General features: G+C 57.2%; 2 protein-coding genes across 2 annotated transcripts; one reads left to right on the plus strand and one right to left on the minus strand.

Moving 5' to 3' along the window:
• NCLIV_065770 (putative nuclear cap binding protein) lies at positions 1–8,841 on the minus strand (the record flags this gene model as incomplete). Its single annotated transcript, XM_003886128.1, has 13 exons — positions 1–171; positions 926–1,069; positions 1,183–1,294; positions 1,420–1,486; positions 1,723–1,820; positions 2,380–3,446; positions 4,138–4,296; positions 4,544–4,732; positions 5,102–5,222; positions 5,787–6,019; positions 6,385–6,639; positions 7,599–7,780; positions 7,986–8,841. 13 exons carry the CDS (start codon positions 8,839–8,841, stop codon positions 1–3), a joined length of 3,654 nt encoding a protein of 1,217 aa, XP_003886177.1.
• Positions 8,842–10,857: 2,016 nt separating this feature from the next.
• On the plus strand, positions 10,858–16,752 carry NCLIV_065780 (putative histone deacetylase; the record flags this gene model as incomplete). Its single annotated transcript, XM_003886129.1, has 11 exons — positions 10,858–10,894; positions 11,651–11,763; positions 12,038–12,906; positions 13,189–13,359; positions 13,529–13,682; positions 13,783–13,891; positions 14,282–14,422; positions 14,979–15,090; positions 15,681–15,742; positions 16,203–16,283; positions 16,676–16,752. 11 exons carry the CDS (start codon positions 10,858–10,860, stop codon positions 16,750–16,752), a joined length of 1,926 nt encoding a protein of 641 aa, XP_003886178.1.
• Positions 16,753–17,712: the final 960 nt, after the last annotated feature.

Below are 17,712 nucleotides of genomic sequence, written 5' to 3' on the forward strand. Positions count from 1 at the left end.
TTAAACTCCGTTTTCGCCGCCCTTCGCGTGGAAAGCTTCGCGAGTCTCTTCGAGGTCTCCGAGAGGTCCGAGAAGGCCTCCCGGTTCGCGATCCAGGAAGAAAATCTGCGTTTGGACTTGGCTGCTCACTGTCAGAAGCTGATTCAATTCGTCTGTCATCGAATCGCCAATCTGAAGGCAACCGAGGATCAACGAGACAAAAAAGGACTTTCAGACCCGCCTCCCGAGACTCGGTGAAATGCACACTTGATGCACACAGCGACCGATGCACACGGATAGGAAAAACAGAAAAAACAGTTTCAGGCACACACCACGAAGAGCCCTACGCAAATGCACACAGGTAGCACGTTTCCATTCCCACTCTACAGTGTTTCAGGCGTATTTGCACGGCGTGCGCCTTCGGCATCAGACACGCACCGCTCGCAACGAAAACGCTTTCCCGTGCCACAGCCGCGTTTCCCCAGAGTCTTCCACAAACGCGTGTAACGCGTTCCACACGTATCTCCACAGCGACGCACACCGGTGAGCCCTGCACATCCACGTGTCCGTCTGCCCGTCGACTGTCCGCCCTCTCCCCTGTTCTTTCTCTCGAAAAACACCTTGTTCTAAATGCACACATCCACAAGCGAGTACCTCTGCAAATTCACCGTCATCTCCGTCTGTGCCCACAGCTCCACTGACCTCTCAACACCCTCTTAAGTGCACATACGTATACATATGTATACATATGTATATATATATACACGTACGGGGCCACTGTCCTGCCTCCTCCACTCTGCAGTTCCGCTCCTTTATGCATCAGACATGCGTATAAACACGTGGGGTGGCAGTACATGCACCAGGACGAGATGCGAAAACGGCCTTGACTCTGCATGTGCTGTTGTTTGTTCGCGTGTCCGTTCCCGCTGGTGGCTCTGGGACTCACCTGACCCTGCAGCCGCGGTACATCGATGAATTTTCCGTAGTCCCGCGCGAGGTAGAGCAGCCTCGCCCGAAGCGTCAAACGTCGCGCATCTTGTTCTTCTCTCAGCAGTTCGCGCATGAAGCCGATCAAAATGAAGTGCAACAGCTGCACACACAAACACACAGACACACAGAAAGCGAACAACTCGGCGCCGTCTTCCGGGTCCGCGTTGGGCCTCCAAAAGTCTCGCGTTGTCCCTTGGGTCTCGCCCCACTTACAGTATGAACGCCCTCGAGGGCCTCGGCGGCAGCGGTCGCAGCCTGCGCGGCCTCAGCGATCTTCTCCGCGTCTTCTCCGCAAGCGTCTTTCAACTGAAGAGCCGTCTCTTTTCTGCGGAGAACGAAGAAGGCAGAGACGCACGCAACGGTGAACGAAAACTCGGCAGAGTGCAACGCCTCCAGGCCGACAGACAGAGAAAACGACCGGTTTTACGGACACCCTCGCAAAAGACTCACTTGACATCAAAATCCTGGATGCTTAGCTGTGCGAGGAGGTCAAAGAGCTCCATGACGCGGCTGTCGTCTGCACACACAGAGAGAGAAAGAACCGAGGGGAACTGTCCTCGCGCATGCAGAATTTGGCGAGAGTGTCGAGGTCAAAACAGACCCTGTTGACGCGTGCGTGCGAGTCTCTTTCACCTCTTTGGTGCGCATGCCTCCACAGTTCGCTTCGCTCCGGTCTCCTGGCCGCCTCGGCCTGGCCTCCCTCTTGCGTGAAGCTTCTTGCGCTAAAAAGGCGAATCCGCGTGCTGTCCTCACCTCGGTCCCCGGGGGAAAGCGATTCAAAGACGAAGCGAATCACCCCCTCCTTCGACACGACGCCAAAACGCTCAAAGTGTCTGACGGTCAAAACCGTTCTACGAAGGACCGACAAACAAGTCAAGACGGGAGCGCGTTTGACACAGCGACGACCGTGCACGCGACACTCATCGATCTCCATCTGTCTGTCGACCTAGGCGTCTACCTGTCCATCGAGCTACCTTTATACAAATATGTACCTATCGGGACGGGGTCAACGCACGTACTCACATGGGGCCATACATGGATACAGATGGAGAGACAGCTCAAGCTCTGCCTTTGTGCATTTGCGACCGAGACACGTGCATGCAGACACCCCACCGTTCTCGCCTCGACAGCACCTCTGATTGGTGAGCGGGCCCCAAGCTTCGAGCCTGACACGCCGCTGCGGCGCTAGACCATGTATTACGATGATCGCATCATAAGGATATATTGTCTCTGTACAAATGATATCCGCGACCCAGAACTGTATATGTACCCCCCCGCAGATTTCTTCTACGTCGCACATCCCCCCCCTGGGCAACACCCCTCAAGCTTCCCGGAGGTTCCCGCTCTGCGCGGCAACTCGCGATTCGCGGATCTGCCTCGGCTCCAGGGATTGCGTTTTCCGGAACCCACTTTTGCCGCGAGTGTTTCCAGAAGTCGAACACGGCTTTGAGGAACGCTTCCTCGACTTCTTGCGCGCGGCGCTCCGCCTTGGTCAGGCCTTCCTCGTCAGCGGGATCCTCGTCTTCCTCTTCGTCGTCCATCTCGACATCGCTCTCTTCGCCGCATTCTTCGCGCGTGTCGCCTCGGGCCTTCAGCGCCGCCGGCTGCATCTCGCGCAGCGCCTTCTGCGTCGCGCCCTCCTTGAGGAATCGAAAGACGGGGAAGTAGTTCTCGACCAGTCGCTCGGAGTGCGTCAGCGTCTTGAGGCCTCGAGCCAGCAGCGCAAAGACAAGCACCTGCGCGAGGTCTGTGAGTGACCAGACGTGGCCGTCGTCGTCGTCTTCGTACGGGAACGCACCCTCGCGAAAGGCCTCGCCTTCACCGCCTTTGCTCGCCTTCGGCTCTTCCTCGCCGTCCTGGTCTTCGCCAGTGCCCCGCTTCGACGCGTCAACAGCCGCGTCGTGGTCCTCGGCCGAGTCGGAAGACGAGAACGCATGCGGATCTCGCTTTCGCCACGTTTTGTGGTGCAGTCGACTGCGCAACAGACGCGCCAACCCGTACTGCATCCAGTCGCGCTTGCCGCCCTCCGTCTCTTCTCTCTCTTTCTCGCCCTCGCCCCCCTGGCCAGCCTCCTCGTCGTCGTGCGCCTCGTTCATCGCTCCATCGCCGCCTTCCTCATGGCCTTCCTCCCCGTCCGGCTTGCTGTCCTCCTCGGTCTCCTCGTCTGCGTCGCCTCGAGCCGGTCGCCGCGCAGCGCCTCCGTCGCGCACGCCCCGCCCGCCCGCACCGAGCGCACGGGCATGGGTGGGACCAGCGCCTTCGCGCTTCCGGAAACTAAACAGCAGTAGCTTCTGAACTTCCAAAAACTCCAAGTGGCCAGGATAAGAAGTGACCGTCAGCGGCAGCTCAGCTGCAGGCGGAGGCGGCGGCGCGCCGGGGAGCGGCAGATTTTGCTGCGGCGGCTCAGCAGTGTACGGACACGCCGGTGTCGGCTCCGGCGGGATGTACGGAAGAACGCAGTCAGGCAGAAGCTCCAGCTGATAAAACGACACACAAGACATGCGCTCGCCGCTTTCCGATCCCATTTGCTTGTGTGTCAGACGTCAGTCCTCGTGGACGACCAGACACGACGTCTTCACCTGCAAGACGCATCTGCAAATCTGCAGAGCGAACATACATCCATGGAGAGTGCGCCCCACCCCCGTGCGCGAACGAAAACGCCTGGCCCTCGACAATCAGTCGACAGGTGGACAGGCCGAAACCCCGGGGTTTCTCGAGCAAACGCGAGCTGGCTAGTTTCTCACATACAGCTATATCTATCTATATATATAGATATAGATATATATCTGTATCTACACATACGAGGATAAGTGTACAGAGAACCACATAACCTATGTGGTTTGTTCCAGAACACGGTCCAGCGAACGCACATGCGCTGCGAGAAAAAGAGCTCGTCGTTCTATAGGAAAAAGTATCTCCCCAGCGTTTGGGGGCACACAGCGCTCCATGGTCGAGCGCGTTCACTGGATCCCCAAGACGCGGAAGAAGGCTGTTCTGTCCCCGCCTCCGTTGTGTGTCGGCGTGTGGTGCATGTAAGTGCGCGCATGCAGATGCACGTGTCCCCGCTGGGTGTTGCTGCGAGAGGGCTGCGGGTGGCTTCGCGCGCCGTGAAAAGCCGTCACCCGGCACATGCCCCGGCCACGCGTGCAGCGCCTGGTTGGGGCTTACCAGGTTCGGGCGGTACCGGAAGCGGAAGGCCTTCTCGAATGCATGCCGAACGAAGACTTTGACGCATGCAGGCGGAATCGACAAGCTGAGCCAGTCCTCCAGCAAACTCATGCGGCCCTCCCACAGGTTCAGCCAGTACGCGAAGAAATCCGCCAAAACCTGGAAGCAAGACAGACCCGGATATAGAGACACAAACACCCGACTGCAAATTCCCGGCAGCCTGCCGATCTAGGGTTTTTACCATCCCCGAACCCCTATTTAAAACGGTGCCGTGTGCTTCGTCAAAGGGCTAGGTTCGCAGATCCGGAGACACGCGAGAGGCCGCCGACCTCGCGAGCGCCTCCCGTGTTCTCGTTTCTCCAGGGTGCCTGCCAGCGTGCCCCGTGCGATTCGCGGCTTCGCTTACACGCATCGACTGGAAATCAAGGTGAGCTGCGTGCTTCAGAAGCGACGTCAGGCCAGCTTCCACGACGCCCACGAGCGAGTTTTGCATTTGACACACGCGCTGAAAGACGCGCGTGACGAAGAACGAGGTGTCCTCCACGTCCGTGGCGAGCGGCGCGCGAGGCAGGCGCAGCATCGCGCTGAACAGGCACTGAAAACACAGAACAGAAGAACAAAAGCCGAACCACACGTGCACACCTACATTTGCACACAGCAGGCACAGTTTTGGGTGACTGCAAATATATATGTATATATATATATATATATATATATATATAGACAGATGCATAGCTAGATATCCAGGCATGTCTACACGGGTATGCCTATCTGTTTCCACGCATACACATTTTGCCACGCTTGTGCATAGGTTGCATCCCCGTGACGGCCATGCGCACAGCTGCGCGTGGAAAGGATAGGCACACCGGGCTCCCCTTCGGGGTCAGGACCACGCGTTCCCGAGTCTTTGTCTCCAGCTGGTGCTTCTCTCTGTGCGGCGCCCCTTTCGTTCCTCCGAACTCACCTCGACGAGGACGTAGTCGAATTGGTCGTGGTCAACAGGCACTCGCAAGAGGGCTTCAGCACACAGGGTTACGTTGTCTCGAAAGTTGTGGAGAATCGTGAGGAAGTGGTCCTCGAGGATCCTGAGAAAGAAGGAGAAGAACGCGGCGGGGCGACTGGGCTGTACGCGTGACTTTCAAAAAAAAACGGGAGCAACACTCTGCCCACTTCCCGTGTCCAGCCGAAAAGCACATCTTTGGAGTCTCAGCGGTTTGCGACAGACCCGTTGCCCACGCTCTAGCAAGGAACACGGATCGCAAGGCCCTAAAAAACAGGTCAGGTGGAAGAAACGGTCGTCTGCTGAATCTCCCCCTCTTCTTCGAACGCATCCGTTCTCTGTGCGTGCTTCCCTGCCTCCGGCGACGCTCCGACCTCTCGCTCTTTTCTTCCTCGCCACTCTGTCTCCTGACCCTAACGGTTCTTGTCTCCTCCCCCGCCTCATGCCCCCGAGCAGCTCTTACGCACCTCTCTCTCGCAAGGGCGAGAGAACGGCGAGGTCCGCTCGTCCGTCCACACTTGCGGCGTGGTTCCTTTCACGCCCCATTTGCTCTGCTGTCTTGGCTTGCCTCACGCTCGCGCGCGGCAAGGGCGATCCTGCCTCTGGTTTCCACGGCGCTTTTTCAACGCTGAAGCCCCCGAGCGCTTACCATCGATCGTGAGGCGAGAGAGGCACGTCGACCTTTTCGATTGAAACAGGCAGGCGAATGACGCTCGCCACCGGGAGCGCTCGGATCTGCCGCAAATCGTCCAGCGTGAGAGTAAGAGCCGGAAGCGAACAGGCGGGCGCGAGTGCAGCTGCGGCTTCACTGGGCGGTTTCAGCAGAGGAAATAAATCCGCGGACTGGTAAAAGCGGAGGGTAGCCTTCGACTTCCACTGGACCTGAGAAAAGAAAAGCGCAAACGCTCCTACTCTGTGCAAGAACTCGAAGCCAGGAGACCTCCCGCCCCGAAACACTCTGAGAGCTGCGCAGGTCAACGCACCCGTGGCCTTGCTGCTGACACGCCCAAAAAGGGATCGGTTCTGCGGGCGGAAACGAACAAGTGGAAAGGCGACAAAGGAAACGCACCTCATTCACACCCAGAAGCTCGTCGGATAGACTCAGCAGCGGCTCGTTTTGAGCAGGGGACTCTGTCTCACGCCTCTGAAAGTGATCCCTGCTTTGGTACCCCGACCTACACCCTGGGCTTTCGCGGGCGACTCGCCCGTCCCCGCGAACCCGAAGGGCAAACTAAGCAGAATCGCACCTGTTCCATGCTCCCGAGCGCCTCCAAGAGGGACTGGACTCTGTTCTTATCAAGGCCCAGGGAGGCCAGGATCGCCGAGTCGGCCTCGTCTCCGCCTAGGACGCCCCCGGCGGAAACGCGAATCGGCAGCGTGGCGTGGCGAAGAAGCAGCGCCTCTGGCGAAGCAGGCGACATCTGGTGAGCGAGAGCGAGAAGTTCTTCCACAGCACGGCGGTGCGTCTCCCAGGAACGCGAGCTCAGCCACGGCAAGGCAGCCTGGAAACGCGCGCACACACGCGAGACATCGGACGCGCATGCAGCCAAAGAGCGACGCAGACACCTCGGCGTGGACCTTGTCGCATATACCCTGCGAGGCACGAAGCCGCTCAGAGCGGCCGAGGAACTGCTCGCATCTCGGGTTGGTTCCCGCAAAAAAGACGCCTGGCCCAAAACGGGGCGTTCAATCACGCCCCCTCGCCGTGAGTGCATCGCGTCCCCGCACACACACACACACACACACACACACACACGCCCCGCGAGCCCTTCCTTCCTTTGACTAAAAATCAGAAATCCTCCGACGCCGTGTTTTCCTTCGCCGTGCGCCTACGAGAGTGAGAAGAAGCAGCTGCTCCGTCGCGGCGCTCGGCGTGAGTTCCGCAGTGAGCGACAGAAGCGCCGTCATGGTCTCAAAAACGCTCTCCTGAAAACACGGTCCGCGCATGCACTCTCGAGTCTCGCAGTGACGGCTCCGCGCAACGCACGACAGACGAGGAGACAGCACCGCCACCCGAAATCCTCTGTGTGCATGCGTGTGCGCATGCATCAAGACACACATGCGGAAGGCGACAGAGTGTGCATCTTCACAGGAGAGGAAGAAACCAAAATTCGACACATTCGCTTCGGAATACAAAGCATACAGCTGTCCATACCTACATATATATATATATATGAAAATACATGAAAATACGAATGCAGTTGTATGTATAGATCGACCTGCGCTCATGTTGGTTTCGCAGGTTTGTGTAGGAGGTAGATACGGGGAGCAAGAGACGCGCGTTGGCCTGCGAAGGCGGAAACCTAAAGAAAGGGAATGTTGGAAGGTCTCCCGGGTGATTTCGCCCAGCTCCGCAGCGTCCCCGCTGTGACTTTGTGTGGAGGAAACCGCTTGACAAAAGCGCGGGGCCGTCGCGGAACGGTGGGCGGCTTTTTGCGCAAGCATCGACGGGTGTACGTACAGCCGAGACAACAAAGCTTCCAGCGAGAGCGACGAAGAACCGCAGGAGCAGCTTCGCGTCCAAGAAGTTTCCTTTCTTGACGGCTTCCTCGAAGCGCTCGAAGCTCCGTTCCACGATGCGCAGGCACAGCGGTCGCAGGCGCGTCTTCTTGAACCAGAGCCCGACGACGCACGAGTAGATGCCTGAAGAGACAGCATAAGGAGGCCCCAAAGAGGCGCGCGCGAGACATAGGCGACACGGCGTCGCAGAGTTTCACCACACCACCCCCCTCGAAAAAGAGAACCGAGAAGACAGATGAGGCAACGGACACCCACAAACTAAAGGGTTGCACGGGAAACCATGGAGAGCCGACGAGAAAAAGAGACGTGTTCCAAGTTTCGCACGTACCGACTTTGAGAGGAAGCAGGCTCGCACAGTCGACGAGGAGTTCGACAAGGCGGTCTTCCAAATTCTGTTCATTCTTCTCTTCAGCGCCTGCAGCATTCCCGCGGTTCGCGGAGTCGCCCTGGCTCTCCACCGCCCCATCCGCGTCGAGTTCTTCGCGGTGACCTGCGTCGCCTGGGTTCTTCAGCTCGTCAATTGCACCGAAATCCCCGTCCACGTCTCGCCGCTCCGCTTGCTGCTTCAATTTCAACTTCCTCTCTTCTCTCTCGCGGTCTTCTTCCCGCTCCTGAACAATCGCGTTCTCCGACTCGCGTGCGAGTTTCTGGATCTGCTGCGGAATGAGGGCGACGTCGTCGCCAATCGTCACAAACAGCGTCCGCACGCACACCCAGCGTTTCTCCTTCACGCTGAGCGGCGCTTCTCGGCCCTCGCGGGGATCGCGGCTGCCTCCCGCTCGGCCACGGCCCCCGCTCGGCCCCCGGCTTTGCGACCAGGGAGGCAAGTCGCGATCACTCCGCCGGCGATTGACGTGCCCCGAGCCGTCTCCTCTCTGGCGACGCGCGTAGGGATGCGAACCCCCCCGCGGCGCGCCGCGCCTCCTCTCGGCGCCTCCCCGCCGGAATATGTGCGCCCATGGCCCTCGCTCTTCGCCGCCTTGTCCTGGTTCGCGACTTTCTGCGGTCGCCGCGCCTTCAGCCTCGAGGGCGTCTTCGCCCTTCTCTTCCGGCGCGGCGCCGCCTTGCTCCTCCGCGTGGCTTGGCTCGGCCGGGTCCCCGCGCCCCACTGTCTCCGCGACCTCGGAGAGACAGTTTGTGGGGTCCGCCTCCTCGTCGACCGGAGGAGTTCCGGCGAAGTCCATCGCGAAAGCAGCGGAAGGGGGCGGCAGGAGGCTCGCGCGAGACGCGAAAGGTGCTTAAATGCGCCCGGGAGGCGAAAGCAGACGGACGGCGCGGAGAAAGCGCAGCGACAGTCTTGAGGCGGGCAACAGGAAAGAAACGCTACACAACCCGAAGGGAGGAAAGGCAGCACACACCAGAGGTGGACTCGGCTGCACAGCGACAGACCAAAGAGAGAGAAGACAGTAAGAGAGGGCGAAGGGAAGAGAGGGAAGACAGTAAGAGAGAGCGAAGGGAAGAGAGGGAAGACAGTAAGAGAGAGCGAAGGGCAGAGAGAGAGGCAGAAGAGAGGAGAGAGAAAAGGCGGAGGTAGAAGAGCGAAAGGAGAAGAAAAAGGGAGACAAGAGGGGAAGGAGAGAGAGGCGTTGGAGTCGGAAAGAAGACCTCGAAAATCCTAGCTGGCCCTGCAGCCGAGCCGAACCTAGAAAAAAAGGGAAGATGCACGTTTCCAGACCGGTGTGACTTGCAGAGGAGGACCGCGCTCTACGAAGCTGTTTTTTCCAAGGGCGCCTCGCGTGGCAGCGCATGCACCAGCGCCGGAAGAGAGTGCTGGAAGAGCGAGAAGAAGACTCGGTCGCAGCGGCGAGAACAGCGAGAGCCAGCGAAGGAAGGAAAAGGCGAGAACGTTCTTCAGTCGCTGGAAGACGCACGAACTCTCGTCGGCCGAAAGGGACGACAGTTTGCTGTCTCCGCAGAACGACGGGAGAGCGGTCCCCGGCGGTAGATTTCCGGAACGCAGAGCGAGGGCGTTCGTTTTCGCCTCTTCTTTTCTCCGACACTGTATCGGACCGAGCCCCCGCGGGTTCACGTTTCCACGTAGGTGCGCGGAAAAAGACAAAAGAACGGAATCTGAGAACCGCCTGTGTGTCACGGCATCGGCGGCGCCGACTCAAGCTGTCGCTCTTCTTCTCAGCCTCGCTTTTTTTTGCATGCAGCTCACGCTGGCTGCGCTCACACGCTCCGGGTCAGGCCTTTTTCTCTATAAGCCGAGTCGAGACGCGCGTTTCCTCGATTTTCTGCCGAGGACTGGATCTCTCTCTCGCGTTGGTCCTCGGCGAGCAGAAAGAAGAAAGACTCTGGAGAACAGCCTCGTCTCTTCTCTCGGAAAGCGCCTTCCTTCGCCTCCCGTCTCTTCAAAGCCCCAACAAGACAGCGGCCCTCTCGCGAGACACCGGCGGCCAGCTGCTCTCGGCAAGGCGCTTCTCACTCCAGGTTTTCCAGGAAAAGCGCTTTTTTGCAAGAAACAAACACACGTTCGTGTGCCTATCTTCAGGCCCTCTTGCCCTCGAAGGTGGGAAGCCTATCGCGTCTTCACTCCTCAGCTTCTGGCTTGTGCCCCTGGCCCTCCTTCGCCTTTGTCTCTCTCGGCCTCCGCGTCTTTTCTCCGCTCTCTCCCCTTCTCGCCGTCCTACTCGGTGTCTTTAGTGGAAAACTTTTCTGCACGTTGTCGCCTTCTCCGCTCGAGGATTTCAGGCTCTTCCCGTTCCCTTGGGCGCCGCAGCACAAGACCTGCTCGTCTGCCCATCCAGCAACCGTCACCTCGGATTCTTTCGAACGGCTCTCTTTACTCGTTTCTCGTCCTCCCTTTCCTCCCTGCTACACCTTTCCTTTGTCGGTCCCTACCTTTTTTTCCCTCTGTCCCCTCCTTCGGCTGTCCTGTCCCGACAGAGCAGGGCCTTCCAATTCCCTTTTCGCGTGTTGTCGCCACTCCTTGCCTCCGTGTCTTGTGTCTCTGGGTTCTTCCGAGACTCTTCCCCGCTTCTCTTTCTCTCCTCTTCTGTCCGGAATCTCCAGTCTGGTTGTTCGATCCTCTCTTTCAGCCGATCGTCGTTGAGAGTCCCCTTCCCTGAAGGTCTTCGTTTCCTCGCGCTCTGGCCTCGCCCTTTTCTTCCTCTCTTCGCTGACGCAGCCCCTTTTCTCTGGCCACTTCTTTTTCCGTTTCCTCGCTCTCTTCCGCCGCTTTCCTCGCATTCTCCACCATGGGGAGGAGGAAAAGCGTCCTTTACTTCTACGATGGTGAGATGCTTTTATCGAAAACGCCTCTCGCATGCACACTTCGCATCAACACCATCGACAGGACAACTCTAGTGGTACATCTACGTATCTCTTTGCATGCACACATCAAGGTGGTTGTCTTCATTTGCACGCGTCAATGTTTTTACCCCTGACTGCCCACTTCAAACATCTATCCCGCGCAGCTATAACAAAACAGACGGATACATCCACATTTTTGGACTGTGTAGGCATGCACACACAGACGTCCATGCCGATATCTAGCTCCCTGTATCTGCCTCTACACGTCTCTCGAGCTGCCTGTCTCCATCTACCTCTCAACCTCTCTCTCCCTAGACACACACCATGTCGTATCGGTATCGGTATCGCTGCTTTTCTTCTCGGTTATCCCATATCTATCTGACTCTTTATCTCCTCACCTGTCCATTTCCTTCTCTTTATCTCTCTGTCTTTTCTGTGTATGTACCTTTCTATTTATGTCACCGTTTAGCTCTCCCTCTTTGTGTCAGTCGACCTGTCTATCTGTCTCGCTCTACTTCTATCTCTCTCTGCCGCTGTCTCTCTGTAACTCTTCCTTTCTACGTTTCTGTATCCCTCTACCTCTATCTGTCTTTTCCATCTCTTCTTTTTATCTGGGTGTCCAAAAAAAGTGCAGATACGAGGGTACAGTTGCGTGTGTTGCGTCCCTGCGATTGCCTAACTGGAGAGTTGAGGCCCGCTGTGAGGGATACCTTGGCCGTGTTTGCCTGTCCTTTTCAGACAACATCGGCAATTTCCATTATGGGCCATCGCACCCGATGAAGCCCCACAGAGTGCGGATGACGCACGACTTGATTCAGTGCTACGGCCTCCTTGGAAGAATGGACATGGCGGTGAGCAAAAGAGCGGTTAGAAAGGAGAATCCTCACGGGAGAAGAGAGGCTCTTCTCTGGACAGGCGCAGATGTGTTTGTCGATGTGTGTGTCCCTCTGTCTCAGCAGCTACGGGGGACTGCTTTTGTGAAGAAGAGACGCGCGTGTGAGTGTGCCGAACCGTGGGAAGAAACGAGCGCACGCGGGGGCGACAGAGCGTTTTCGGCGACTTTTTCTTGCCGCTGTAAACGATGGGTTTTTTGCTGGGTCTTTTCTCACTTTCACTGCTTTGCAGAAACCGCTGCGTCCCGCCGTCGAGGAACTGACCCGGTTCCACGCGAACGACTACGTCGACTTCCTCCGCTCATCCGCCCAGTCGCGTCTCGAGGCTTCTCTGTCTCCTCGTCCTTTTCTCTTCTTTTCTCCCTCGCCGGCTGCCACGCGGTCCACGCTGCGGGCCTCGCCTCCACCGCGGTCGGAGACCGCTCCGGCATCGAGAGCCTCTTCCAGCGCAGGCGCGCCCTCCAGCGTCTCCGTCGCCGACGCTCAGAGCAGCTCCGGCCCGCGAAGTCGCTTGAGTCTTCCGCACCAACTCACGCGCTCTGCGACCCGGCCAGTGCCGTCCGACGCTGCGGCGCCGCGGGAGACGGCCACGGGTGCGTTGGGCTCCACCGCGAGGGGCCGGGCGTCTCCGGCGTCGGCGCTTGGCGCCCCAGCAGGGGTGCCGACGAACCGGCCCATCGACCTCGGAGCGGGCGGTTGGAGCCGAGAGGGCGGCGAGAAGCAGGCCGTGAAGGCGGCCGGCGAGGGGGCGGCCGGCGCGGCGCGCGGGCCCGTTGGGCTCCAAGGCCTGGGCGCGGGCGAGGAGGCAGACGGGACGGGACGGCAGTCTCCGGCGTGGGGTCCCGGAGGCTCCGGCGCGTGGCCGCCCCCACGGAAGGGCGAAGACACCAATGGGTTGCTCACGTCGGCCGCTTTCGACGAGGTGGAGGCGCCTCCGATGCCCGTCTCGTCGTCGTATGCTGACCAGATGGCCCGATTCAACGTCGGCGAAGACTGTCCCGTGTTTGACGGGTTGTGGGAATACTGTCAGACGTACAGCGGCGGCAGCATAGAGGGAGCGCGCCGCGTTGTGAACGGCGAGTACGACTGGGCAATCAACTGGTACGTGGCGGAAATGAAAAACAAAAAAACAGACGCCGAGGTGAACACCGAGACGGCGTACCTTCCGTGTGCACTGGCTTCCACGCCTTTTTTCGACTTGTGGAGGCAAATCACCCAACAGGAGAGGGCTGTCGGAGAATTTGGAGAATGTTCGGGTGTCTCACGTTCGGCCTTCGTGCGTTCGTCTGGCCGTTTCCCCTCCTTTTCGTCGCCAAGGAACACTTATGTCCTTCTGTGCATCTAGGGTGGGTTGCTCATGCTTCGCGCCTGTCTCCTCCGCAGGGCCGGCGGTCTCCACCACGGGAAGAAGCACGAAGCGAGTGGTTTTTGCTACATCAACGACTGCGTTTTGGCGGCTCTCGAGTTTCTGCGCTTCAAACACCGCGTCCTGTACGTCGACGTCGACATTCACCATGGCGACGGCGTCGAAGAGGCCTTCTACACCTCTCCCAGGTGAGGCCGGTAGGCGGCGCGGCCCCCCCCCCCTCTCGGAAGTTGAGCAGCGGCGGTACCGTTAAGCCCCGTTTCTTGAATCTCACCCGGACCTGTGTCATGTGTGCTTCAACTTCTCTCCGTTTCTCTCTCACCGTTGCTCTCTCACCGTTTCTCGTTCTTGATGCAGAGTCATGTGCTGTTCCTTCCACAAGTACGGCGATTACTTTCCGGGAACCGGCGCGCTGGACGACGTTGGAATCGACGAGGGTCTCGGCTACTCAGTCAACGTGCCGCTGAGCGACGGCATCGACGACGCCATGTACACGCGGCTCTTTCGACAGGTAGGAAGAAAAGCTCGACTCGGGCCGCGAAGAAGATACGGAACCAAAACGAAAAACGTGGAAAAAACGGAGACACGTGTCGATAAATCTGTCTCTGCAGGTTATGGACATGGTGATAGACACATACCGACCGGAGGCCGTCGTCCTCCAGTGCGGCGCGGACTCGCTCTCAGGCGACCGCCTCGGCTGCTTCAACCTCTCCATCGAAGGTAGGAAACCCTCAGGCCCGTACACACAGTTCTATATAGAGTGTCCCGCCTACAAATAGACGCAAATCTGCCCATCTGGGGAGAGATCTTCCAGCCGTCCAAGCATGCACAAGGCTTCCAGTCCCCGACATATCTACACTTGTGATACTCGAGCGTAGGAATGCATCTCTTCTTAAATATGAATATATATATGTATATATATGTATATATACATGTGTGTGTAGTGATTTGTATGTGAAAAGTCTTCAGATACATCTCTATGCGTGGATACTGCTGTGTTTAAAATCTCGAGTGATTCTGCATGCGTGTGCCGTCCGTTTCGGCGCGAGCCCCTCAGCTCGGCAGTTCGTAAACAGACCGCTTTTGTGCCTGTTTTTTGGAAACACGTAGGCCATAGCGAAGCGGTGCGGTACTTTCGCAGCAAAAACATTCCAGCGGTTTTCCTTGGCGGCGGGGGGTACACGCTGCGCAATGTCCCTCGGTGCTGGGCGACGGAGACTGGCCACGTTCTTGGCGTGTCGCTGAATCCCAGTAAGCGTCTTCGCGTTAGAAACGCCGCTGCATCGCGAAAAAACAACCGATGTTTCCCGCCTTTTAGAAAATTCGCGTGCAAATCGCCTTGCGCGTGTGCTCGTGTTCGTTCGCGTTGTCGTCTCTGTCCCGTCTCTGTCGTCTTTTCGGTTGCCGCGTCTCCCCCTTGCTCCCTGTTTTTCCTCTCACCCCATCCGCCGATCTCGTCTCTCGCCTCGGCGCCCTCTTTGCCGGTGCTCGACGCGGAAGAACCCGCCACACTGCCTTTTGCATGCGCGACAAACGAAGCGTCGAGGCGTCCTACATCACACCCCCAGGCGCCGGCGACTGCGTTGCCTGCAGGGGGTTTCGGCTGTCGCCTTTACTCGCTCGTTTTACTAGTAGGGGCTACCCTTTGCGTGGTGTGTCGGGTCGCACGTTAAGACCTCACTGTTTCCCTCCCTCTTTCCACGGTTTTACCCCCCTCGCACCTTCCATCTTTTCTCTGCGCGCTCATCTGCACATGTCTCTCGCGCTTGCTGGCTGTTGGAATGCCATGCGGAAAACGCCAATGCAGATATCCCAGAAGAGAGCGAATACGTCGGCTACTACGGCCCAGACTCAACACTTCACGTGCGGACCTCGAACATGGAAAATCGGAATGAAGAAGGCTACATTCAACACGTCGTGTGAGAGACTCACCACCCGCGCCACTCTGGCACATGTGCAGAAATTCCTTCTTCTCGAGGTCCCACTCGCGTGTATATACAGCAGCAATGCAGGCGCGAATGCACATTTGCGCAGCACCCTCCGGCGTCCTTGGATGCCATGCGACCAAACAGTCTCTCTGCTCTTCTGTGCATGGAGTAGGGGGGGGGAGTAGGAGGACGCCGTCAGGGGTATTAGGTGTCTATCTCTGCCTTCAACTGTGACCTGATACGTATGTAGATGGGTGTATTTATGTGTAGAGATGCATGCGTCTCTGCGTAATCGATGTATACGCACTTTCGTGCGATAGGTGTATACATCTGCACGCAACACGCATATATATATATATATATACGTATACACTGTGGTGCGATGGTTTTGTCTGTAATCGCTGATGGGGAGTATGATTTCGCGATTGCGTTGGAGAGGGCCTGTGTTGACGCCTGGTGTCGTCAAGATTTCCTGTTTGCATGCGCCCCGCCGAGCTGTGGGTGGCGTGGATTCTTTTTCTGGATGTCTCTGCTCGTCGTTCTGGACAGGCGACAGTTGGTTTCTTCTCTTTCGTTTTCAGGCAAAAAATATCGCAGACGCTCAAGGACCACGTTCGTCCTGTCGGCGCTCAGATCAGCGCCAGTAAGTCGAGCAGTGAAGGGAGAGGAAAGCAACGGGGCTGGAAATAACGGAGAACTTAGAGAGGAAGAACACCCGAGTAGAGGAGACAGAAAAGACGCGCAACGCACAAAAAAGCGCGGAGAAACGAAATACACGAAATGCGGGGAAAAGTTAGAGGAGGATACTTTTGTTTGCATAGACCCCCACATTGAAGGAGACGCAAGCGGGACGGTCGAAACGCTGGGTGCGGGAAACCGAAGACATGCGCATGAACGCTTGCAAGACAGGAAGCGGTGTGTGCATTTATGCATAACCATATGCATACCTGCAGAAACACAACTCATATATAGATATATGTGCATGCATTTGTATGTGTTCGTATATGTATGCACATTTGTAGAGAGAGGCATACGCAGTTTGGTGGGACGAATCGAACAAAAGGTGACAGAAGATCGCGTTTCCTCTTTCTGTGCCTTTCTAGACTTTTCCTTGGACGAAAGCGTCATGGATAAGGGCGAGCGAATTCGGGCACTCCTCGCCGACAAAGAGGAAGAGAAAGCGAGTACGTGGAAAAACAAACGTCCATCTCTGCGCCGCTCGTCTCTTTCCTGCCGAGACGGCGTCTGCCCGTCTCGCTCTCTTCGTCTCACCAGCTCTCGACGTGTCTGCCTGTATTCGTATCTATTTCTGTCTGTATCCAGCTATCTACCTGTATCTTTTCTATCCGGATCCGTTTCTATCCGTTTCTGTCTACATCTATATCTGCATGCGCTTGGCTTTCTGTTTTGTTGCCGCCTGCTCGAGTGCCTGATCACCTTTTTGGCCGTCGTCTCCTCCCCTGCATTCTCTCTGTTTCCCTGCATTCTCTCTGCCTCTTCTTCTTCTTTCGCCGTGTCGCTCTCTCTGCTACGTCTTTGTTTGTTGCACGTTTTGCCGCTGCCTGCTATTTCTCAGTGGACTCGAGTGGAGACGGCGAGGAGGCGGATGGTGTGGGGCTCTTCGAGGACGTCTCAAACAGGAATCGTGGATAGAACAAGGGAGGGCCTGGCAGCCGAAGCGCGCGACGCAGCACAACCCACCTCACACGCCGCAGACGAGAAGACAGGAAATCACAACAGGGTAGCGCGAGGAAAACAGAGAGAAAAAAACAAAGAGAACGGAGACAAGAAAGAGGTCATGTCTGATGGGCAGGACTAACTAAATGTGAGGAGAAACTACACTCAATGTGAGGAGAAAGACGGGTGAAGTGTGAAGCGCGCTTGAGGAAGCAAGGTATGACGTCTCTAGCCTGTCTGTCCGCTCTTCGTTTCTTGGTCACGGCTCGAGAAAACGCAGGTTTCTCGTGGAAAAGAACAAGCATTCGAAAAAAGGGGGAATTTGAAGGCGAAGTTCGCTGAGCACCCTGCAGCGGTGGGCGGCAGAGAGCTGGAAGAGGCGAGGCGGCGTGGTTGAATCAAGGGCGCCTTTTGCTTTTCAGCGAACGACTTTCTTCCTTCTCTTCAAAACCGCGCCGCGGGTTTTCCGGCCCTGGATCAGACGATCCGTACGTTGAAATCTCAGATCTTATTTGCAAACACGCCGAGACGCCCATCAATTTTTCTGACAGAAACGTTAACTGCTGGAAACGGTGTGTCTCCGTTGACGTGGTCAACCCACCTCGGGAAAAGGCCTCTCGCATCGAATCCCGGTAGCGCACTCTCAGAAAAACGGCCAAAATGCTGCCAGCGGTCCACGGAAACCGGGAGCTAGACTATCCAGCAACCGATATGTGTCAATATAAACACCTCTATTTATATGCAGGTCCACCTCGCTTTATCCCTCTCTCTTTAGAATCCACTGAAGCTACATAACTGTATGTTGATGTTTCTGGAAAGTGCGTAGCACTCGCCTGCGGGTGCATCTAAAGTTAACCGACGGGTTGCGGCGGCCACGAGAAAACTCGACGGTCGCGTTTCGCCGGTCTAAATGATTCGTATTTTAAAGCATTTCTA

Source organism: Neospora caninum, chromosome XII (genome assembly GCF_000208865.1).
Source record: "Neospora caninum Liverpool complete genome, chromosome XII".
In the NCBI taxonomy this organism is placed as follows: Eukaryota; Apicomplexa; class Conoidasida; order Eucoccidiorida; family Sarcocystidae; genus Neospora; species Neospora caninum.